This window comes from Aspergillus nomiae, assembly GCF_001204775.2.
Source record: "Aspergillus nomiae NRRL 13137 chromosome Unknown contig00342, whole genome shotgun sequence".
Classification (NCBI taxonomy): domain Eukaryota; kingdom Fungi; phylum Ascomycota; class Eurotiomycetes; order Eurotiales; family Aspergillaceae; genus Aspergillus; species Aspergillus nomiae.
The window spans coordinates 1-21,280 of record NW_015378397.1 but is presented as its reverse complement, the minus strand read 5'-3'; the positions used below and the strand labels follow the sequence as shown (position 1 = coordinate 21,280).

Genomic DNA, 21,280 nt, shown 5'->3' with positions numbered 1-21,280 from the left:
AGAGGTGGGAAAGAGAGGCGCGACATGTCCTGCTTTGATATAAATGGAGGATACCTTCTCTATATTGATGCATACCTATCAATTTACTTGAAGCTAATCAAGTCATATCAACTCAAACCAAATTACTAGAACGTACCTGACAAGAACTGATTTCAAAAAGCACAGACATTCGCATTATACCACAAAATGTCACCTTCGGCTCTCCACAACGAGACCTTCGATGAGGATGTTCCGATCCTGATTATTGGCGGTGGACCATCGGGTCTACTTTTGGCATTCATGTTAGAGCAGCTCGGCGGTGTGTATTCGTTCTCGCCTCTAGGCTACGGTCTCGTATCGTTGATATGAATACTGACGGCATTATAGTCCGATCACTGATTGCTGAAAGATATGCGACCAGGTTGGCGGCCCCCAAGGCCCATGCCCTGAGTCCCCGGTCCCTCGAGATGTGTCGCCAGTTCGGGCTGGATGTGAACGAGATTCGCAAGCTCGGGACGGCTCGCAAAGAGGCCTACTGGGTCAACTTTATCACAAACTTGGCCGGTGAACACGTCGGCAAATTGCCCTACGAACGCATGGACGCGGAAGTTCTTAATAGCACCCCTACTGTTAGTTCCCCATAAACCCATATTCAAGTCTTCCAAACACTAAAATGGTATTTAGATGATTCACAACATCCCACAGCCTGCTTTCGAAGAGCTGATTGCCAAGAGGCTATCCAAGAGCAACTTGGTCGAGATTCGCAAGAACCACACCTTTGTTGGCTTGGAACAGGTGGGAATATGCACCAATTCCTTTCCATGTAATGGCTGCTCACTGAACCAGTTTGATGATCATATCATCACAGCAATCCAGGACCGCGATTCAAAAGAAGTATACAAAGTCCGCTCCAGGCATGTGGTTGCCTGCGACGGCGCAAAAAGTGCGGTGCGCAGCTTTCTCGGTATCAAAAGCGAGGGCGAGGATTCTTGTAAATATCCACTCCCTTTTGGATTTCGATCATTCAGATCCTAACGGCCCATCTAGACGAAACAATGATGACCATCCACTTTAACGCGGACCTACGTCCCATCGTGAAGGAGCAGGTCGGCATGCTCCACTGGGTGATGGATCCTTTGGTATCTGGATTCATCATCGGCTATGACTTGTCGGGAAACCAAGTTCTGATCTGTAATTTTGACGTGCGCGTCCCGTTCCTACAGCCCTACCACAATTGGTACTGATTGATTAAACTAGTCCAAAAAATGGCCAGTCGAATCGTGGAATGAAGAGCACTGCCGCAAGGTCGTCGACGCTGCCATCGGTGCGAATGTCAAGTACGACATTCTCAGTTTCCGTCCCTGGATACTGAGCCGAAAGGTCGCCAAGTCCTACCGTGACGGACAGGTCTTCCTGTCAGTATACCTTTCTAGTTTCTCTCTTTAACATACATTTGTCAAATAGCTAACCAAACTGTACAGTGCTGGTGATGCCGCTCATTCCTTCCCTCCCACTGGAGGCCTAGGCCTGAACTCCGGGCTCGGGGACGTCCACAACCTGGCGTACAAGTTGGCCGCCGTGCACCATGGCTCCGCCACGGACGCGTTGTTGGATACATACGAAGCCGAGCGTCGTCAGGTTGCCTTGGTAAACTCACAACAGAGCGTGAAGAATGGAAAGAAAATCTTCGGGTTGCTAAAGGCACTCGGCACTACTGATCCTGATGTCGACGTTGCTCGGCACAACCTATACCAGACAATCCATGATGAAAGGGCTATGGTTGAGATCAGCAAGGGCATTGAGGATCAGCGCGAGCATTTCGACAACCTCGGCCTGCACATCGGTTACGTGTACGGCGACAAGCGCATCCCCGACAACGCATCCGCGTATGAGCCATCTGCGTGCCTGGAGCTCGTCTGCCGCATGCCTGGATCAAACTAGCTAATCCCGACAAGGTGCAGCTTCCTGCCATTGACTCGTCATATATTGGTGCCGAATCGCAGGAGGTAGCGGAAATGACATACTCTACGCTAGATCTGTGTCGCTTTGACAGTTTCACTGTTCTGGTAGACGAGAAGTCCTCCTCACATTTCACGTCCGCAGTTCAAACGGCACTCAAGCAGGTTCCTTTAAGTGTGGCCGCTAGTATATCGCTTCAAGTGGTGATCAAAGGGGTGGACTTCTCGTTGCAGCCGGGTCAGGACAAATGGGATGATGTGGTGCCTTTGAACCAAGGCCAGGCGGTGTTGGTGCGTCCAGATCAACATGTTCTAGCTATCTTGGACCGCAATGCTGGCACAGCGCACATTGTACAGGCTTTGAGGAGTCATTTGGCCTGGTAGATGGTGCGCGACAAATATGAGGGCTGTTGGATACCCTCGTCCGGTACGGATGTCTTACGAAAGTTTTGATGGTAAACGGCGGCGCTTGTTCGAAACTCCACCTTCTGTTATTACCAGCTTGGAAGACCTGGAGCCCCAATGTATTTTCACTTGCCTTGTCTGCAACTTATTTATCTTTCACTTGTTCTATCCTTTAGCTTTTAGATCAACACATTGCCCCTTAAGCCATTCCCGTTGGTCCTGCCCGCTAGACTTTTATTTGCCTCGTTCACTCCTCTTATAGCCAAGGGTGGGTACGAACTAGAAGAGGTAAGATTGAGCTCAGAATTACCTCGGAACGCATATTCATATTATTTAGGATAGGGATACATGAAAACTGACAGACCATAGTGCCTGCCACTGGAGGTTATGAAAAGACAAATCAAACGTATTTCCTGTAGTCTTTTATACAATTCGAAAGCTATGTTAAAAATATAGTCCCTTTATCTACCTGAAGTGGGCAACGAGTCATTAAGAGTTGTATAGAGTGGCATCTGATAGTATACGCTCAGAAGGTCCTCATTTCCAACTGACATTAAGAAATTGGCATCTTGAAAGCATTTAAGTCATACTTCCACGTATCGAGAGATTCCTGATTATAAACACACTCAGGTTTGCTGCCATTGTGAAGTAGAGGCAGAGCGGCCAGCAACAAATTTGCTGTTGCTCTCCTGTCGACTGAACAGTACCGTTCAAAGTCTTGGGCTCAATGCCCGTCTCAGCCCAATCAACAACAGTGACAAAAGTGGTCTCCGGCTATGGGGCATTGGGCTGGAGTGAGTTGGCACCACAATGTGCACCTCCAGGGACGAGAAACAGGCGGTACCTATCGGCACCACTTTAGTTGTATGAGGAGGGTACATTTTCTTTCGGACGGATTCATAGTAGCGAACAGAACTGGGGTCAGAACCTGGGGGTGCGACTCGCTGTGGTAGTGAAGAATTTTGCCGCCAGCATTGTTCCAGACGGGCCAGGTGGTCTCGGGGGAATCGAAGTATCTCTGGAAGCCAGTCGTTATCCAATCGCGGAATGTATCATGGGTGACGGCCTCGAAGCTGGACAGGGCCGGGATATTGGTCAAAAGTTTCAATCCAATCTCGACCCATTGGGCGGACTGCTTGACGAAGTATGGGCGCCAAAGGTGGCGTTCTCCGCGTAAATTTAATGCAGCTTCATATGGCTAGCTACTGCCTAGGCAGCATCGCTAAACGCCCAATGATCTCCTCCATCTGTGACGAAATCCGCCACCGCGAGGCCACTGTCTTCAGGCTGATCTGCAGGGAATTCACCTCGGACAGTATATTCACCGATGTCATCGCATCATCCGCGCCAGTTGGGTTCAATGTGCGAATTATTTCCTCAGCCCCGCTGAAGTCAGCCGAAATGGGGGATATGGAGGGCAAGACAGAAGCCGGAGTAGTCGCATAACCTATGTTCTCGTGCAGTGGGGTTCCATCGGCGGGATTGTTCTCCGCGATGACACCGGCCCACACGTCGTGCCATCGCAAACTTTTAGGGATCTTGACCTTCGTCTTATTCCAAAGGTGAATGGCGATTAAAATCATGGAGGCGGCAAAGACGCAGCCGGGGATATGCATTGCATGAGTATTGCCGCTGGGTAGTTCGTTCACGAGACGAATGATGGAGACCGCGTGGAGAACGGCGCGGAAGGCCTCGACACTTTGGGCCCAGCTGGTGAGGTTCAAAGGGCGCGCACAGCCTCGAACTGGAATACCGCTAAGGACCTGCGGCAATTTGTACTCGTCGCAGATGCGCCGGTAGAGAAATATGGTGGGGGTGGAAAGTTCGATGCACGCGGCATGCCAGCGGATCAGATTCTGGAGGGATTCGACGCTGCGCGAGGTGCAGAGATCGCCCTCATAAAGGTTTAGGAGACCTCGAATGATCTGCGAGCGTGGAACGGTTCCCAAAGCGGGACTGTCAACATCATGTAGCTCGGCAATTAATGATTGCAGGCCTTCAAGCAGAACCGCGACGGAAAGCAGCGACAACTGTAATGGCGCCTTAATGTAATCTTTCGCACACACTCTGATAAATAGCTCTGAGAATGGGATCCGTACATGGTCCAACCGCGCCATTTCAATAATCCATTTGTCGGCGGTTTCGGCAGCAAATGCTGCGTCGGAACATGCGGTCCCGATTTTGTTTGTGAGATGACGAGCGCTGGCGGCAGAGCCTGACGCCTGCGAAATGAGCCCGTCCAAGACATAGTGTCCGAGAGTTGCTCGCCGTTGAACTTCGGCGGCCACCCAAGTGCGCCAGGCGGCCTCCTTGACCCCCGAGTCTGCTTCCAAGTTGGGTATAGTTCCTAGTTGAAGATCGTCCACAGAGTACATGCCAGAAGTTCTCGCCCAGTAGAAGCCTAATCCATGGAAGACAAACGCGGTGGTCCGAATGCTGGTATTGCTGGAAAGTAGTGCATACGTCTGCCCCAGGAGAGCCGTTAGGACCAGCTGGATACCATTGCACTGATCCTGCGGCCCTCGCACTTCGATCAAGCTCTGCCACGAGGCTGCAACCGCGGTATGCCCCAATTTCCACAGCATCTCTCCTTGCTCGGCAGCATTGGGGAGACAGACAAAGAGTGAGCCCAAAGCAACCATATTTAACAACAGAGGGGAGATACAGTCCCGCACAGAGAACGTAGGTTCGTGGAGTATCGGAAAAGATGGCGATACTCGCCGAAAGTATTCTCTTAAACACGCATCCACGAACGGAGGGGTAACTCCCGTATTGTGCAGATCATCGTTCAGTCTCTTAGAAAGATCATCAACAAGCTTGTGAACTTCATGCACTGCATGCTGACCAGGGCTCCCCTGGGCATCAGCGGGGGGCACCGAGCGTAAACAGCTTAAGGCTGAGATCAACGGATGGGAATTATCGGAGAGATCCGTCATCGGTAACAGCAGCGATGAAGTGTTCTGAAAATCAGGCATCAGCCAGTCAAGCAGATTTTCTGATTCCTGCGTATAGGGGCTGGCGAGGAGAGATTGGTCGAAGATGCGGTAATCCGCCGGCGCTAACGAGGTTACCGGGGGCGCTGGTGTGTCGGCAAGGACTGCACCGCTAGTTTCAGCTTGTCGCTGCTGATGTGCAATACTGGTAGTGGGACTCGGAGCAGGCCTGTTCTGATGCAGCTTCATGTGCCGATTGAGCACATCCTGTCTGCCAAAGGCTTTATTACATTGCGTGCAGTGAAATGGTTTCAGGTTTACATCTAGTTCCCATCAGCTGTTTGCTTTTCTTCGACACGAGGGCTGAGTTCTATTGCTGTGCTAGTGACTACTGACGGGTTCTCTCATGTCTCTATGGTTCATTTAGCGCGTGTCATGTCACGCATAAGAATCATAACATACCGTGAGATGTTCTAACTTGCTGTATGTCTTATCGCACACGGCGCAGCGAAATTTCTTGAAATTACTGGTTGGCTTGGCTCCACCTGTGACTGGAGGCGATGTCATGATCGTCGTGACCCTATATTAGCCGGGATGTACAGAGAGAGGAGGAAGTGGGACGTGGCGCCTGGGGAAGTGGGAGCGAAGGATGATAGAGTAGATTGAGAGAAGGAAAGGCCAGAGTGGAAAATGAGATCCAGAACACGTAGAGTTGCGTTGCCACAGGCGGTGGTGGGGACAGCCTGGGGTTGGTGGGGACATCGGGTGGGGAGCCGAGGTGGGAAAGCAACGTCTGTCTGATCCAGCCTCACTTTCATAAATATTAAAGATATTCCTAGAATTACAGAAATTAGACGGAATATTCTGTGAATTATAGAAAGAGCTGTATTATATGTAAGAATACCCTCTACTCTAGTTGAAATACTACATCTGATGTTCTCTGGCTGTATGTCGCGGATAATATATACCAGTACCCGTTGATTATCACACTTGTCCTCACATTGTTAGGACATAATTATCTTCGCTAGGTCTCAAATCCTGAAACTGTTTTACTATCTCAGCGACTTCTGATTAACCCCAGCCCTTAAGATCTTTTGGGGCCGTTCTGAAAAAGATTCTGCCTGGGGGCATCTCCATGGCTAGACGTTCAATAGTTACTCTCTAAGAGGAAATACAATCTTGATCAATTGATTTAGTTTTTGATAAAGGCTAACTACGGCTTTATAAATTCTCGCCGCGAGGCTGGCAGATCTCCAGCCCCGTCTTCGTGATCCTGGTCATCGTCTGCTACAATTTGCTCTCCCAGACCGAGTGAAATAACGGTTAAAGTTAGAAATTTGTATGTTCCGGAGTAGAAAAGGAGGTCCCTTGCTGACCATTGCACGGCCTGGTTGCCTCAGTGTACGCAATACTCCACTTACAGCAGTATATAGGAGAACGCAGCGGCTTCCTGGCGCCGACATCAACTTGCCCGACCAGTAAATCCGGCTCATTGCGCTGCATGTATATATGCGACTCAGATAAATCTAGCCATACTGGGTACATCTGGAAGTTTATTTAGACTTTCGATTGTAGGTTAACCCATTTGAAGACCCACCCCGAACCCGTCCGGGGTACGGTAAGGGTCAAGGTCAAGATTCACATCGATTACAACTCTGTCTGCAAGGACAATGGTGCATTCTAAGTTGAATGTGTTGGCTGCGCTGAATACTGTCCAATGAATTTAACATTAGACTTGACTGTTAGTCTGGGGATTTCATCTAAATGATCAGGACTTTCCTGAAGTTGCGGTGAGGACGAGGCAACCTGCAACGTCAACACCTCTAATGGGCAAGGAAGACGCAACCTGCACAGGTTGTCCTCTCTGCTACTTGATCTTTCCCCAGTATATATACTAAGATATTCAGGTGCATAGGACTTTCTTTGATTCCAGACCAACGCCTTCAGAGTGAAAGGAGCTTAGTTTTCCCCTTTCGTCAACACTTGATATATTTTGTTAAGCTCATGCCAAAGACCTTCCGCCATGACGATTGTAGTAGAGTCATTATTCAATGACCTTGGAGCGACTTATGAAGCTGCCTTTGCAAACAATGCCCCGCTTCGTGCGTTTGTTCATCGCGCCGCCAAGGAGCTGTCACCCGGTAGTCGAATTCTAGATGTGGGCTGTGGTACCGGCAAGCCGGTGGCGGATATCCTGGCAAGTGCAGGCCATGAAGTTCATGGGATTGACCTCTCCCCCGAGATGGTGAAAATCGCCCAATCCCAAGTCCAGGGCACCTTTGAAGTAGCCAACATGAACGACTTCCATCCTTCCAAGCCCTACGATGCTGTGTTTGCCATTCTCTCTTTGTTTCAGCATACCCCTGGCGAGGCATATTCCCTGATCTTCAAATTCTCGGAGTGGCTCAAGGTGGGCGGATACTTGGCCATTGCCGTGACGCCTAGCACCGGCCTGCTATCGGAGACTTGCACCTATGATCCCACATGGGATTGTGTGTGGATGCTGAGGAAGCCGTGGATGGGCAACTACACCAAGGAGATGTTCTATTCAGAAGATGGATGGCTTCGACTGTTTCGAAGTGCCGGGTTTATCATTGCAGCTGAACCCGCCAATGATCTCTTCTTCCCCGCTGGTACCCAGTATATAGCTCCCGAAGCCTATTATTATGTCCTGGCGAGAAAGGTCGAAGCCCAGCACTGCTGGGGCCATATCCACTCCCCACCTCTCCAATGCGCGTCACCCCGGTTGAAAGTGTGGATATATTTAACGATCGTCTGGTGAGCAAGCATCTTGAGGCGCTGTTCGAACAACTTGGAGAGGGACAGAACGTGCTTGCTCTCGGGCAACAGCATGATTTGAGTCGCTATACACGGGACAAAGGAGTCCAGTATTTCCCAGGGCCTGCCGAAGATCTTCCATACTCAACGGGGAGCTTTCAGGTCGTCTTAGCCCCTTGGATACTTGACCACACCATGGATCTTGAGAAGGCTATCCAGGAAATGGTCCGTGTGGCGCGCCGGCGGGCTTCCAAGATTGTTATCCTTCAAGGGGCTCCCGGTAATGAGGCAGTGGTGCACCTGAATGCTGTGACGCGTTCACACCGAATCGATCATCAAGGTCATATCCTGCAGGCGGCAGTGCAACGCTTGGAAAAACGGGGGTTTCGAGATATATCCCTGCGCCGAATCCGTGCACACTATGAGTTTCCGGAGGAAGATTTGTCCACGCGGTGCATGATTGCTGCGGAGCTACTGGTGGATATGTGGCACAAACAACATCCCCGTTACGAGGTGATCAAGCAGTCTCTGGCATCTCGGCTAAAGCTTCATTTCCAGGGCCATGCTCACTCTGTCGGAAATGATATGGTCGCCTTGGTTGCGAGCTCTCCAAGCGATGACATACATTGAACATCTTGAAGTTGGGCATGATCCAGATCTTTCGTACTAGCCTTTTAATTTCAGACATTCTTCTCGGCCCTGGCGTTTTGGCTCGAGGTTGAGAGATACCTTAGACACTCCGGGGTGGGCAGAGAGGTACCGTACTATTCCTGGATGCAATCCCATCCGTGTGCTGCATAAATGAGACACGATTACCTAACTAGTCAGATTTCATTCTATGTTTAGAATATAGTAGTTTTCCTCTATTTTGTGTCATTGGCTGGTAAAAGACCGCACTTCCCCGTGGGGAAAGAAAAAGTTGGAGAGTCGGTATAGCTGAAGTTGGTTTTGTAGATCTCCGATCCCAGGGGGTGGCGACTCGGAAGAAATCCAACACAAGGCCGACAAAAGGACGCCTAAGATACGATCTGACATGTTGCAGGTGAGTTTGCTTATACACGACACGGCTTGAATTAGGTAATGGTACATGACAGCGAAGGGCACCGCCAACGGCAAGCCATGACACAGCCTCGTGTGAGCCCCAATGATAATCAACCCACCGTGTTATGGAGAAGGCAAAGAATGTAGATCTCCACCAACTCAGCCATATTGGGAGCTATAGAGCGCTACTTCGATTGCAAAACGGGTTGCTCCGCTTGCACGTCAGGCCACCTGCGATTAAGGCGACCTACTTCTCCGCTTGGCATATGCAAGGAATTGACTAATTATTGTCTCTATCCGAACTACGCGTTGGGCTGACGGTTTCCAAAGTCTTTCCATGGTATTCAGATGGATTTCAATGCCATGCCGATCTTCTTGGAATTATCCGATGTGAAATGCTGTATGGCACAGGTCAACATATAAATACACGACACTGGTCGATGCTTCAGGACTCATCCAGGAAACAATACACTCTTCTGCCAATAGTGCAAGCAATATCAAGTCTACATCTCCCGGCTCTGTCAAGATGAATCTCCTCAAGGTCCTTGCTGCTACCATGGCACTCTTGGCTGGACAGGCCGTCGCCTCCGCTGAAGGTGAGTTCGGTACAGATCTCTCGAATACCCATGGACTGACCTGAAGAAACCCATCAGATGTAGCCAATCCCTCCGATATCGAACCCCAGGCTTGCGTTGCCATAAGGGTATGCCAGGGCTTTAACTTCAAGGGGCCATGCTACCATGAATGCCTCAAGCCATCGACAACGCATAAGATTCGGGCCGGATTCAAGAAGAATGCTGGTTCGTTTGCGGTAGATACCAAAGGCTTTTACTGTACTGTCGGAACTCCGTGAGTATTCCACTCTGATTAGGTACTTGATAACTGGGAAGGGATCGACTGACTGTGTCTAGGAACACCAGCACGTGCTCAGGCAAGAAGTATCCTGGCTTCAAGAGACTTCCTGATTACTGCATCAATAACATCGAGGCTTACCAGTGTAACCCGGACTCGAACTGAATACACCGTCCCTTGACGCATGTCCATTGGGTTTCGTTCTATCTATCAGGGCCACTGCTACAGTTGCGATAGGTACTGAGCTTTCTATTCCTGGACTGAAGTATTACGAGGTAATGGATTGCATATATTGGAAAGGTGGGGGTTGATAGTCTGCCTAACCAGAACGCCTTTCACTTCATACTTGGATTGAGCTTGTTATCTAGACTTGGTCCTACAAACAAATGAATTTGTATTTTCACACAACCTTGCCTGAGTCAATATCTGTTGGTCATCAACGTAATAGCATACAACGAATATCACAGGTACTACCCCTAGAGTGGCCGTAGCAGTCGGTATTATAAATAATTAAGTTCGCTGCGGACAGGTAATCGAACACAAATAAGCGATGGGGCTGATTGATAAGCTTGTGCATGCCCGTCAGCTACATAATATTCAGCTATGTTACTCGTAGGTTGGTCTCCAGCATTTTTTGTAAGAGGGTCAGCCTGGTGGGCGTCAGATATTGTTCATCCTTGATTGGAGGTGGTTTATTGTAGTAGTTCAATAAAACTCCCAGCTCAACATTACAATTGCCTGATTTTGTTCAAGATGAAACTATATCGACTGTCATGTAGATCAATATAGAATATACCTCAGATGCCCCAGTCCCTGGCTTGGTGAACCTTGTGCTGAAGACTCATAATTCCACCGAAGTTAATCAATCAATATTCTCTTTGCTGTTAGAGCCTAACTATTCAATCATTGTTTACCTATATAGGGGCTTCCATGGTAGAATCTTATATAACACAGCGTGAAAGCCCATGTAAATAAAATACAAAAGAAAGTACCTGTCAAGTCTTTCAATACCAAGTCCACGGTCTCTCTAATTCTCTGTTCTTCTTCCGCCTCTTCGATATAATCCCGTTGTTGAATCTCGATACAGTATATTTATCTAGTATTTTCATATCACAGGTGGTGCGTCGTTCGCTTATATGGGCAGCCCGTTGCCGAATTTAATTACGTGAATCCAGGCGGGACTAGTAGTAATACTGACTCCACAACGACTCTATAACTACCAATGGCCTTCAAGAAGCGCCCAAGAGGTGGATTTTCCACCCGTTTGTGACATCCTATCATAGGATTCGTAGTAGTTGTGCCCCTCGTTGATCAGAAGAGCCCCTCCTTGCGAGCTAGCAATTGATTTTAAATCCATCTTCCCTTCACCTTTCCTCTTCTCTTGCTTCCAGCCTTAACTTTATCTCGAGATCCTTTTCGCTCCACGCTCGTTCACTCCTCCAGCGTTCCGAAGTTACTTTTTGCCATCCCTCCGAGCAATTGTGATCCACTTCTGCCAAAATGGGTGTCCAGGAGATCAAGACGTATGTCGATGAATTGCTTTGCATTAACTTTTTCATATTTCTTTGCCTCGGTAACAGATACACTAATACCCTCTCCTTAGGCCTGCTGAATTCCAGGAGAAGGTCATCGCCTCTGGCAAGCCAGTCGTGGTCGATTTCTTCGCCACCTGGTGCGGCCCTTGCAAGGCTGTTGCCCCTGCCATCGAGAAGTTCAGCAACGAGAACCAGGGCGTCGAGTTCTACAAGGTAGATGTTGACGAGCTTCAGAGCGTCGCTGCCGACTTGGGTGTCAGTGCCATGCCTACCTTCGCCTTCTTCAAGGACGGCCAGCAGATCAAGGAATTGACCGTCCGCGGGGCCAACCCTGGCGGTGTCCAGAACGGTGTCAAGGCCCTGCTTGCCTAACTTGTTTCCTCTTGAACATATGTTCGCCAATGTTTTACTATTTTGACCTGAAAAAAAAAAACGGTTTCCTAGCTTAGACTACACAATAGATTCTATATTATTAATATCCCGAGTCCAGACTCGACCGCGCATTCTGCCTTCCATACCCGCATCCGAAATCGGCGGGCTCGGGGAGAATTCGGATCGGGTCCAACCCGTCCCTTCCGACCGTATTTACATGTTATAGCTGGGGTACCTGGATACTTACTACCTGACAACGCACCCACCAGAACTGCCAACTTTGAATTGCACATAAACGCCGACTATCGTGATCTGGCTTCTGCTAACCACAAAGGCGGATCACCAGTCGTCTTCCCCGTACACGCGGCATTGATGCACATCTCCAGACTGCCAAAGGCAAAGTGCTTGCCTGTGAGTCCAGGTCCGTAGTGGATGTACTTGCCCGAGTTTGTCATGATCGTGCGGGTATCCCTGGGGATAACCGGTTCCTGGATGGAGCACCAGCAGGTGTCTTGCAAGAACTGGACCCCGAAGTGTTCAAGCTCTCGGACATAGCCCGCCTGTACGGCAAGGCCGTACTGGGCACGACCACAGGTGACGATCACGGCAACACGCTCGTTCTTGATTCGTCCTTGGCACAGCTTCGCGATCTCTTTGATCTCTCGGAGGGAGAAGTGTGGGTTGCCAAATGAGACGAGATCGATTTCGCGTGGCTCAGAGCCATGGTTGAATTCATCCCAGGTCGCGGCTAGATCTTTCCAAGTCATATCGATGGCCTTGGGGACTATGCCTTCACGACATGCGGCCTCCAGCGTGGGAGCCTCTGGCGTCAGATTGACCATGTGGAACATGGGAGCGCTGGACGATGTAGCAAATGCCGCTGAGAACGCCTTGAAATCGTCGCTATTGGGCTTCAGGTGTTCCAGTCCAGTAATGACCGGAATGTGGGCGGTGGCAATGGCGCCCAGAGCGTAGCCTAAAATCGGCCAGAAGGAGTCGTCCGTCGCCTCTGGTGGTGTTACCCGGAGCCAGATAGACGCAACGCGATTCTCGTCCAAATAGGCTCCGGCCTTGGGTGCGCGGCCAGTCAGGGCAATCAGGGCCTCCAGCATATTAGGGTTTTTGAGTGTCCTCGCACCCAGGACACTGTTTGCGTAGAGAACGGCATTAGACTCTCCCCAGGCAATTGGATCGCCTAGCTTCGGTGCCGTGTCTAGTAGATAAGGGGCACAGGTAAATGAAATCTTGCCGCCCATGTCGACAAAAGCCTTAGCCAATTCATCACACGAGTATCCAAACTCTGTTTCAATTCCGAGAGCCCGCCATCGTTTCTGGTCAATATTGAGAGAGTTGATAGTAGTAGGGACCTTGAATTTGCCGCCCCAGTCACGAAGCCTCTTTCCAAAGGCCACTGAGCCAGGGCCGTACCAGGAGCCATCTGTATGCGCTTGGCGGATATTCATCAGTTCTCGGGCTCCCATCATCTCCGCCATTCGGATGATGATCTTCAGCGAGATCCGCGCCGCCTCGCCGTGCACTCCATCCAGCATGGCCCGGTCGGGATCAGTAAGCTGGACGTTGCACTTGGTCAGGTCCACCGCGGGTTCCACAGCTCTGTCGGTAGCATTGACATTCAAGGGACCATCCGAGACTAATCCACCTTGTACATGAACAGTCTTGCCATCCCAGCTCAGAACTCGACGGAAGTCCTCCGGGTTCAGTGTCACCACCGCGGCCGACTTGCTGAACATCTCTTCGGCAACGATAACGCCCAGTGTAATGATCTCCTCGCGACGCTCAAAGATCAGGGCCTTGGGGCCCAGGCCATTCAGAATCAGCTCCATCATGACGACGCTGCCGCCACAGGATCCTCTGCCTCCGGGTATGGCTAGGATGGTGTCTTTCAGAAAACGACCACTCAGTGGGTGGAAACGATCAATTACCTCCCCTGTTTTGGGATCCACGCCGCCCCAGAAGCTGAGTTCAAGATCGGCTGCCAACAGCGTGGCTGAGGTGGCACCTGTGACATACGAGGTTCCATGGAAGATGGACGAAGCCATGTTCGTAATGAAGTGAAGCTTCACGCAGTTAAAGAATGTGAGACGAGGTTAGAAAAGTGGTACCACGGCCAGGCAAGAACAGCCGGAAGCTTTGACGGAGAATGCGAGGAAGATATTCGTATTTATATACTTTTTGTTTACTATAGGTTCTAGTGGGACACCGGATAGGCTGCCGTGTGTTGGGCGGCCTTCGCCAGTGTGCTCTAAAAGAGATTGTGGATCAGTCTCGTCGGGTTAAAACAGCTAGCCAACAGGCAAGCCAGGAGTTATCAAGTATATACTATATCGCAAGCCACCCCGCAATGTCGTGAAAGTATCACCGTGGGGCAGCACAGAGGAGATCCCGTCTCGGGTGTCATAGCCGATGCAGGTAGACAATTTCCTTAAGCATCCACCGGATGACATACCCCACCTATAAATTAAATAGCCTAGGCTCTCATGAGCATAGTCGACTGTCTCGGATGAACGATCCCCTTTCATTTGTTGCACCCTATTGACACCTGACAAGGTCCAAGTCTCTCGACGAACGATGTGCCACCGTCGAATCAATCACACGGGACATGGTGCCGTGCTCTCTTTTCTTTTACTGAAACTGGACTAGCTGCTAGCATGCAGTGGCTTCTTAGCATAAAGCATGTACCGGTTTGCTGGTGTCAGATACACTGAATTCCTGGATCTCCCAAGGCTGGCGCATTACACATTAACGCCATGTCAAATACATTTAGAGAAATTACTAATAGGGGCATGATGATGGCCAGCTGAGGCTAACACCCTTGGCTCATATGGGTCTCTCCACATGAGACTCAGCACTGGCCATCAACGCAATGACACCAGCGATAAGCCAGGCCGCTTCAGTGGCGATCGCTTGGAAGGCACAGCATAGATGTCGTACACCGTCATCTTGCCACCGTCTAGCAAGTACTTGGCACTTGGCTGACCTCCATATCTGTTTTCACAGCTCCCAAGCAATGAAGATGAGTGCGATATTCCAAACACAAAATTCATGGGACAAGGATTTTGAAATCTCCTAGATTGCTCGCCTTGACAGGAGCATATAGAGTGTGCTTTGGGAACCACCGGATAAGCCAGACGAATAGTCAAGTCTGCAATTTAGATCCCGAATCTGAGCCGAGGTAGAGAGACTCAGAATTAGACGAATGTATCCAGTCAAGCATCTGTAGGCCTGCTGAGCAATGGAAACCCGATTTTGATATCCATGGCAAAAGACCTCATCAATATCTCTCACGGTCACGTCAGGCAGTGTACCCAAATGCTCAATGCCAGAGTTGCTCATGATAATACCCGGCTGGTCAAACTCTTTCATTACACACTGGCAGAGACATTTAATCTTCTCTTCGTGTGACATGTCCACCTTGACGATGATAGTCGTTGTGTCCTAGCTGCGTATCTGGTCGACTACTTTCCAAGTGGCGCTAGTAGAGGAAAGATAGTTCACCACTAGATCTGCGCCATGCTGAGCCAGTCGGATACCAATCGCAGTTCTGATTCCACAACTTGAGCTAAGGGCGGTATGTGTCTGCTTAGGCATGGTCCCTCGCGCCAGACACGAATGTGAGAAACAAAGATATATCAACTGCGACCTTTCCGGTCACAGTTGCGTTGTTCGAAACCAACTATGAATTCTATACTTTGAATGAAGTACTTGGTTGCAAGCAGACTACTTAGCTATATAGAGTGTTTAATCTCTCAGCCAATCGGAAGCTTACATAGATGTGAATGGCACATCTTCGCCAACATGGTGCTCAGCATCTGTGATAGATGGACTGTGACGACTGAAATGTCTGTCAATCATCGGGTTCAAAGTAACAACTATAATTTGGTTTTGATAATAAACCGCCAACCCCAACGAAGAACAGCATGAGGCTCTACACTAGCTGACATCAAGTTCCATCCCGAGTGGATCTGGTCAACTGTCATAACTATAGATCCTGACCGACCATGTGTAATCCCACTGCACTAGTGACGCACCCAGTACAAGGCTGCTGATTTAGGCTGATATTCAGTCAATGTTGATATCCGAGGCAAAGTTGTCCTCGTTTAATTATGCAAAGCTTGCAGGGATGGGAAGTATTATGTAAGGATAAGCATTAGCCTCAATTCCAACTTTAGGCACTTTTGTTTTGTTTGTGTACGCTCGCTAGTTCCTCCAGTAACGCGGGGGCCCTCGATGGTCGTGAGTCTACTATGTATTCCAGGAAATTTATATTGCCCAAAGCGAAATGCTGTGTCGGCCATATATGTCACAGCCAATATTTTCGCAGAACGCAATAGTAACATGTCAACCATCAATAAAATATAGCATTAATCTGAATAATAGCTTGATCCTTCCGACTCCGATAGATCAAACACAAAATGGTGATACTTGTAAAATGACAAGATAGAGTGTTGAGTAGCCCTACAGATGTCATATGGTACCAAATATGGCAAACGCTCGAAATGGAAACAGTTATTCATCGAGCATCCGAATAACTAATGTGGTAGCGACGATGTCAGAAACTAGCACGACTAGTTCAGAGTAGGGCGATGTATTTACAAAGTCTAATGGGGTGAGGTTTAATGCACCGCCACGATTTGGAAGTCAGGCAACCTACCCGAGATTCTTGTTGTTTGCTAAATATGGCAGCCAGTACTCTGAATGTCAGCATCCGCCATATGTGGGACCAGCAAATGCTTACCCTCGAAAGGCTAACGCATTTTGGTATAGTAATTCCCGTTTGAACCCTGACCCACCCTTCCCAGAATAGACTAGGCTCGAATTGATTACCCAAGATGGCAGCGATCGGTGATGCTTGTTTGCCCGTTCGGCTGCTTTGGATTGACTAATTAGGCCGGATCCTCATCAGCTCGAAAGGCTTTCCAAAATAGGCAGTGTGATTCAGGCGGACAGATTGTGTATCCGACTGGTGAAGAATTAGTAGTTAACCTACCGCGAAAGCTAACGCCCAAGGCAATGCAGTTTTAGATCACTTTCTACAATATATAAACTGTGGTATTCCTCCCTAGACCTGCGAGGTATGTTCTAATCCATCTTCATCAACATCAAAACATTGTTTCTGAGATCTAAATTCGTACATGCTCTTTGCAAACCATTTGACAGCAATGCTTCTCCGCCTATCACTCTGTGTCGGAGCACTGTTCACCCTAGTGGTATATTGCACCATGGAACACTTCCTTTGGATATCAGTCACTGACATATAAAGCAGACAGCAAATGGATCAATCCCGACTGTCACCATCACCAACTCTTCCTCGTCGATCCACCAACTAAGCAGTGACCCTGAGTTTGCCTTCGTGCTGGAGACCTTTCTCTCTCTCAGCAATGGCGGCGGTGCTGCTACGGGCGAGGTCCTTCGCGCAGCCTCCCAGATCAAGCCTGGCGACATGGAAAGTTTCTATAAAGAATTCAAGTTCCTGGCAGACCAAATCTCGGACCAGGCTACGTCAGTAAACGCCACCAGGTTTCCCGTCTCGGCTCGTGAGGCGCATTTCCGTGCGTCGACCTACTATCGCGCAGCGGACTTCTTCCTGCACGGAAATGCTTCCGATCCCCGCATTCAAACTCTCTGGTCTTCCGTGCTGGACCACTATGACACCGCAGTGAAGCTGCTGCCTGAGCCGCCGCAGCAGGTAGAGCTCGACGGGGGCCGGTTCAAGATTCCCGTGTATTTCTATTCGGCCCCGAAGTCATCTCCGGCCAATGTGACGAGCACTAAAGGCAACCGACTTCCCACTATCCTGGTCGGCTCTGGGTTCGATGCAGCTCAGCAAGACTCCTACCATCAGATTGGCAAGGAAATCCTCGCACGCGGGTGGAACTTTGTCACCTACGAGGGGCCCGGACAGCCCACAGTACGACGTGACTCTAACATTGGCTTCATCCCCGACTGGTGGAGTGCGGTCACTCCCGTCGTTGACTGGTTAAGAACTCGTGATGACGTGGACGCAGACCGGATCGCGTTGGCAGGCGTTTCGTTCGGTGGCCAGTTAGCCCCTTTGGCAGCCACTCGTGAACACCGTCTTGCTGCTGTCCTTGCAATCGATGGAATGCTTGATCTTCAGGAGTCAACTTTGCAGAAATTCCCACAGCAGGTGCGTCAACTGTATCGCAGTGGAAATGCGACCGCCTTCGATGCGGTGGTCTGGGAGGCATACAAGAAACTAAGCAGCACACAACTGAAATGGGGCCTTGATCAGGGACTATGGTCCTTCAATACTACTAGCCCTTTCGAATGGATGACTAAAATGGGCGAAATGGCTCTCAACCAGTCGATGCTGGATAAAATCACCTGTCCGGTGTTTGTTGCATCGGGCGAGGACGACGGTCTCGCCCCCGGTCAGCCGGAAAGGATGGCGCGGATGCTTGGGGACAAGGCTCATTATCATCTTTTCAAAACTAATGTCGGTGCGGGAGAGCATTGTGCCATTGGGGCTGAGCCTCAGCTAGCACTGGCTACTCTGAACTGGTTGGACGAGGTGTTTGAGAACCAGACTTCGCGTTCCTATTAAGGGGTGCAGTTTGTGCATACTTTGTTGCTCGGTGAAGATGGGAGTTTTGTTGCGTGTGATTGTCGTGGCTCTTGGTCCAGGTACAGCCGCATTGTGATTGTTATCGCTCAATTTAATCATTTCTGTAGTTGCAATTTCTGGAAGTTTATGTTGAATAGCCTGTGCTTGTCCAGACTAGTTGTTCGTTAATTTAAGCGTATGTTCTTACCGCACGCATAATCCCAACCTCATAGCCTATTCGAAGTAGACCCAGTTTCGCAGCAGCACGCTGGCTGTCGTGCACATGGGCAGAACACGCAATTAGACCCAATGGCCAAAGCAGCTTCAGGGCGTGTCCCCATGTTGGAACGCTTGGACCCCGTTGGTCAGTTCTGGCCACTTTCGCCGGCATAAGTAGCGGGAGCGATACTATGATGCGGTCTGCCAGGTGAAGTAACCGTTTAATGCTAGACTCGCGTTGGCACAGGAGCTCAGCGTGCTTTTTCGGCGATACATGAGCTTCTAGTGTTTGGGAAAGCAGTTCTACACTTCCTTCATAAACTCGAAAGAGAAATGCATTCAGATAGTTCGCGGCATGCTGGTTCATTAACCACCTCTGAGTTTGTCCTGTTGCTAGGTCGTCCGATGGACCTGGCTGTGATTGAGGGCCTGGCCCTTGAGTAATAACTGCATCTATCGACGATTCAAGATTTCTGCAAGCCACTATTACGTCGTCGATGCTCTTGAGCATTTTTTCGCATGAACCTTGGTCGATCAAATCGCGGATGGTACTGTAGATTCGACAAGCTAAATCACTGTATAAGAATGCCGGCAGAAATAGCATCTCCCTCGCCACGGGGGATGTCTGCATCGAATGCAACCATGCGATTGCTTCTGGTGGCGGTGGCCGGCCTGCTTGTATCGCCTGTATTTGCTACGCCGTAGAACGTCAGAACAGAGTGACGTGGCTTCAGCCAGCCTACGGAACACTTACAATGATAGGATACGCTATCTGGAAAAGCTAGCATCCTGTCTTGGTCAGGAACTGGTTCTGGCCTCGCAAGCGCAACAGTCCAAGCATTGCTTCACCATGCGCGTTCCAGCCCCGAGGTTCCAGTTGGGACTTATGACTCGGTGCCCCAACTAGGAGCTACAATATAAAGACGTTTTAGCTCTGCGACTACACTGTGAGCATGAGAACTAACCTACCTCATACAAACACAACAGCCACACTGCCACCAGCGTTTGGTCTTGCTTCTGCTTCTCCACGTGTGAGACGTCACTTGATAAGGATTGCAAGGCCTTGACATAAAGCTTTTTATGGCTAAATCCCATACTGTCAGACCGTGACCGGTTGTCAAAGCAGGCGGAAGCAACAGCATTGCACACTTTGTGCAATGTAGATTTGGCATCGGTGCGCTCAAATAGATGCGGCAGGAAGTCAAACGAGCCGTACACACGAGCACCCTGCAAGGTTAGAATTGTGAATTGGCTGATGACAAGCGGCTTTGCATGGTCCTCCCATTGATCAGTCGGCGTGTATGTGAGTGCTAGTTGTGGTTGTATCGTTCCAGCGAATCGGAAATGCTGATCTTGTTCTTGTTCGGAACCTTTTGTCACCTGTGGGTCATGATTCGGATCCTTATGGCACAGGTAGGATTCAGGAGTTAGGATGCGGAAATTAAACCCCAGCCTGCTCAAGTCCCTATAGCCGGGACAGTCATGGCCGATCTTCTTACAGCGCAAGCAGCCAGGGCGTCCGAGATCACACTTCCTGTGTGTTAGTGACCAATATTGTCATGATCAGTTGGAACCCACCTTCACCCGGCGACGGCGACAAGTGTGACAATCCTTGCTTGGAAGTCCAGTGTTGACCATAATGGTGAGAAAATATAGTCTGCATCTCTTAAACAGAGTAAGCGAAAGAAAAGAGTCTCGTGGACGTGGGGAAGCTTAAATGTAATCATGCCAAGACTGCGCCACACCCTACCTCGTGATATTCTCAGCCCTATACAATTCTTCCTGACATTAGGGATCAGGCTGATGTATTTGGTGGTATTCATAATCTGGTGCGAGCCAATAAGGCAATATGGCCTTCCTGTGCGTATGGCTGCGGGTGTGGGCCTAATATCAAGATCGAGATCGATATCCATGTTTATGGATAGCCTGCAATGTTGATTGATATAGACCCCGACAGTCATGGCCGGCATATAATTAAGACCACGGTCTCAGTTGAAGGCCCACCAATGTAGACAGTGCGGGTTCACTGCGGTATTGCAACCATACACTGAGAAGCCAAAAATACTAAAGCAGAGTTTGCTACTGTGATATTCTGTCCTCACCAATAAGTACTAGGTAATATTAAACAAGCCCCCATTGCTAACACCGACTTCACGAAAGCAATCCTCATCGCTGCATCCCCACACGGGCTTCCACCAACTACCCTGCATATAATAACATACTTAACATGGTGATGTTGTAGAGTAACGGATGGTATTTATCACGGATAGTTAAGCTAACATCAAGGAGCATTCACTCTGGAATAGGGTGTTCCATTTGTTTGTGTCTTGGGTGCATTGTGGATACAGAATTTTGAGAGTTACTGGCCCATCTAGTGATTCTAACATATGTCTTTTGAAGATTTGTCATAGGAGGTATCGAAACGTCTAGAAGTTGAAGCACAATGCGGCGGCACAATTATAATCTCAAATGCAACTTTGGTCTAGACTCGCTATGTCGAATACCCGGCCTCTCCCGGCTCTAGAACCATAAGGCTAAATAAGACCATCAACTTGCCAGAATGACACTCTCAGGAGTACATGATAGTGCATTACTATATAAACGTCAATATAGAATAAGCTA

At 49.4% G+C, this 21,280-nt stretch overlaps 8 protein-coding genes across 8 annotated transcripts; 5 read left to right on the top strand and 3 right to left on the bottom strand.

The window, feature by feature from the left end:
- Window positions 1-186: 186 nt before the first annotated feature.
- On the top strand, window positions 187-2,321 carry ANOM_009532 (uncharacterized protein; the record flags this gene model as incomplete). Its single annotated transcript, XM_015554788.1, has 8 exons — window positions 187-298; window positions 367-608; window positions 664-774; window positions 826-970; window positions 1,027-1,181; window positions 1,237-1,394; window positions 1,461-1,893; window positions 1,935-2,321. The coding sequence occupies 8 exons, from the start codon at window positions 187-189 to the stop codon at window positions 2,319-2,321; spliced, it is 1,743 nt and encodes a 580-aa protein (XP_015403393.1).
- A 1,223-nt stretch (window positions 2,322-3,544) lies between these two features.
- ANOM_009531 (uncharacterized protein) lies at window positions 3,545-5,524 on the bottom strand (the record flags this gene model as incomplete). Its single annotated transcript, XM_015554787.1, has 1 exon — window positions 3,545-5,524. One exon carries the CDS (start codon window positions 5,522-5,524, stop codon window positions 3,545-3,547), a length of 1,980 nt encoding a protein of 659 aa, XP_015403396.1.
- A 1,774-nt stretch (window positions 5,525-7,298) lies between these two features.
- On the top strand, window positions 7,299-8,683 carry ANOM_009530 (uncharacterized protein; the record flags this gene model as incomplete). Its single annotated transcript, XM_015554786.1, has 2 exons — window positions 7,299-7,908; window positions 7,959-8,683. 2 exons carry the CDS (start codon window positions 7,299-7,301, stop codon window positions 8,681-8,683), a joined length of 1,335 nt encoding a protein of 444 aa, XP_015403395.1.
- Window positions 8,684-9,620: 937 nt separating this feature from the next.
- ANOM_009529 (uncharacterized protein) lies at window positions 9,621-10,111 on the top strand (the record flags this gene model as incomplete). Its single annotated transcript, XM_015554785.1, has 3 exons — window positions 9,621-9,694; window positions 9,737-9,943; window positions 10,006-10,111. 3 exons carry the CDS (start codon window positions 9,621-9,623, stop codon window positions 10,109-10,111), a joined length of 387 nt encoding a protein of 128 aa, XP_015403404.1.
- Window positions 10,112-11,446: 1,335 nt separating this feature from the next.
- ANOM_009528 (thioredoxin family protein) lies at window positions 11,447-11,853 on the top strand (the record flags this gene model as incomplete). The annotated part of the gene is made up of 2 exons (XM_015554784.1): window positions 11,447-11,469; window positions 11,550-11,853. The coding sequence occupies 2 exons, from the start codon at window positions 11,447-11,449 to the stop codon at window positions 11,851-11,853; spliced, it is 327 nt and encodes a 108-aa protein (XP_015403405.1).
- Window positions 11,854-12,155: 302 nt separating this feature from the next.
- On the bottom strand, window positions 12,156-13,913 carry ANOM_009527 (uncharacterized protein; the record flags this gene model as incomplete). Its single annotated transcript, XM_015554783.1, has 1 exon — window positions 12,156-13,913. One exon carries the CDS (start codon window positions 13,911-13,913, stop codon window positions 12,156-12,158), a length of 1,758 nt encoding a protein of 585 aa, XP_015403401.1.
- A 3,120-nt stretch (window positions 13,914-17,033) lies between these two features.
- Window positions 17,034-18,439, top strand: ANOM_009526 (alpha/beta hydrolase family protein; the record flags this gene model as incomplete). The annotated part of the gene is made up of 2 exons (XM_015554782.1): window positions 17,034-17,081; window positions 17,138-18,439. 2 exons carry the CDS (start codon window positions 17,034-17,036, stop codon window positions 18,437-18,439), a joined length of 1,350 nt encoding a protein of 449 aa, XP_015403402.1.
- Window positions 18,440-18,629: 190 nt separating this feature from the next.
- ANOM_009525 (Zn(II)2Cys6 transcription factor domain-containing protein) lies at window positions 18,630-20,320 on the bottom strand (the record flags this gene model as incomplete). The annotated part of the gene is made up of 4 exons (XM_015554781.1): window positions 20,237-20,320; window positions 19,628-20,188; window positions 19,413-19,430; window positions 18,630-19,352 (listed from the first exon to the last, which is right to left on the bottom strand). Exons 1-4 carry the CDS (start codon window positions 20,294-20,296, stop codon window positions 18,630-18,632), a joined length of 1,362 nt encoding a protein of 453 aa, XP_015403403.1. The 5' UTR covers window positions 20,297-20,320.
- Window positions 20,321-21,280: the final 960 nt, after the last annotated feature.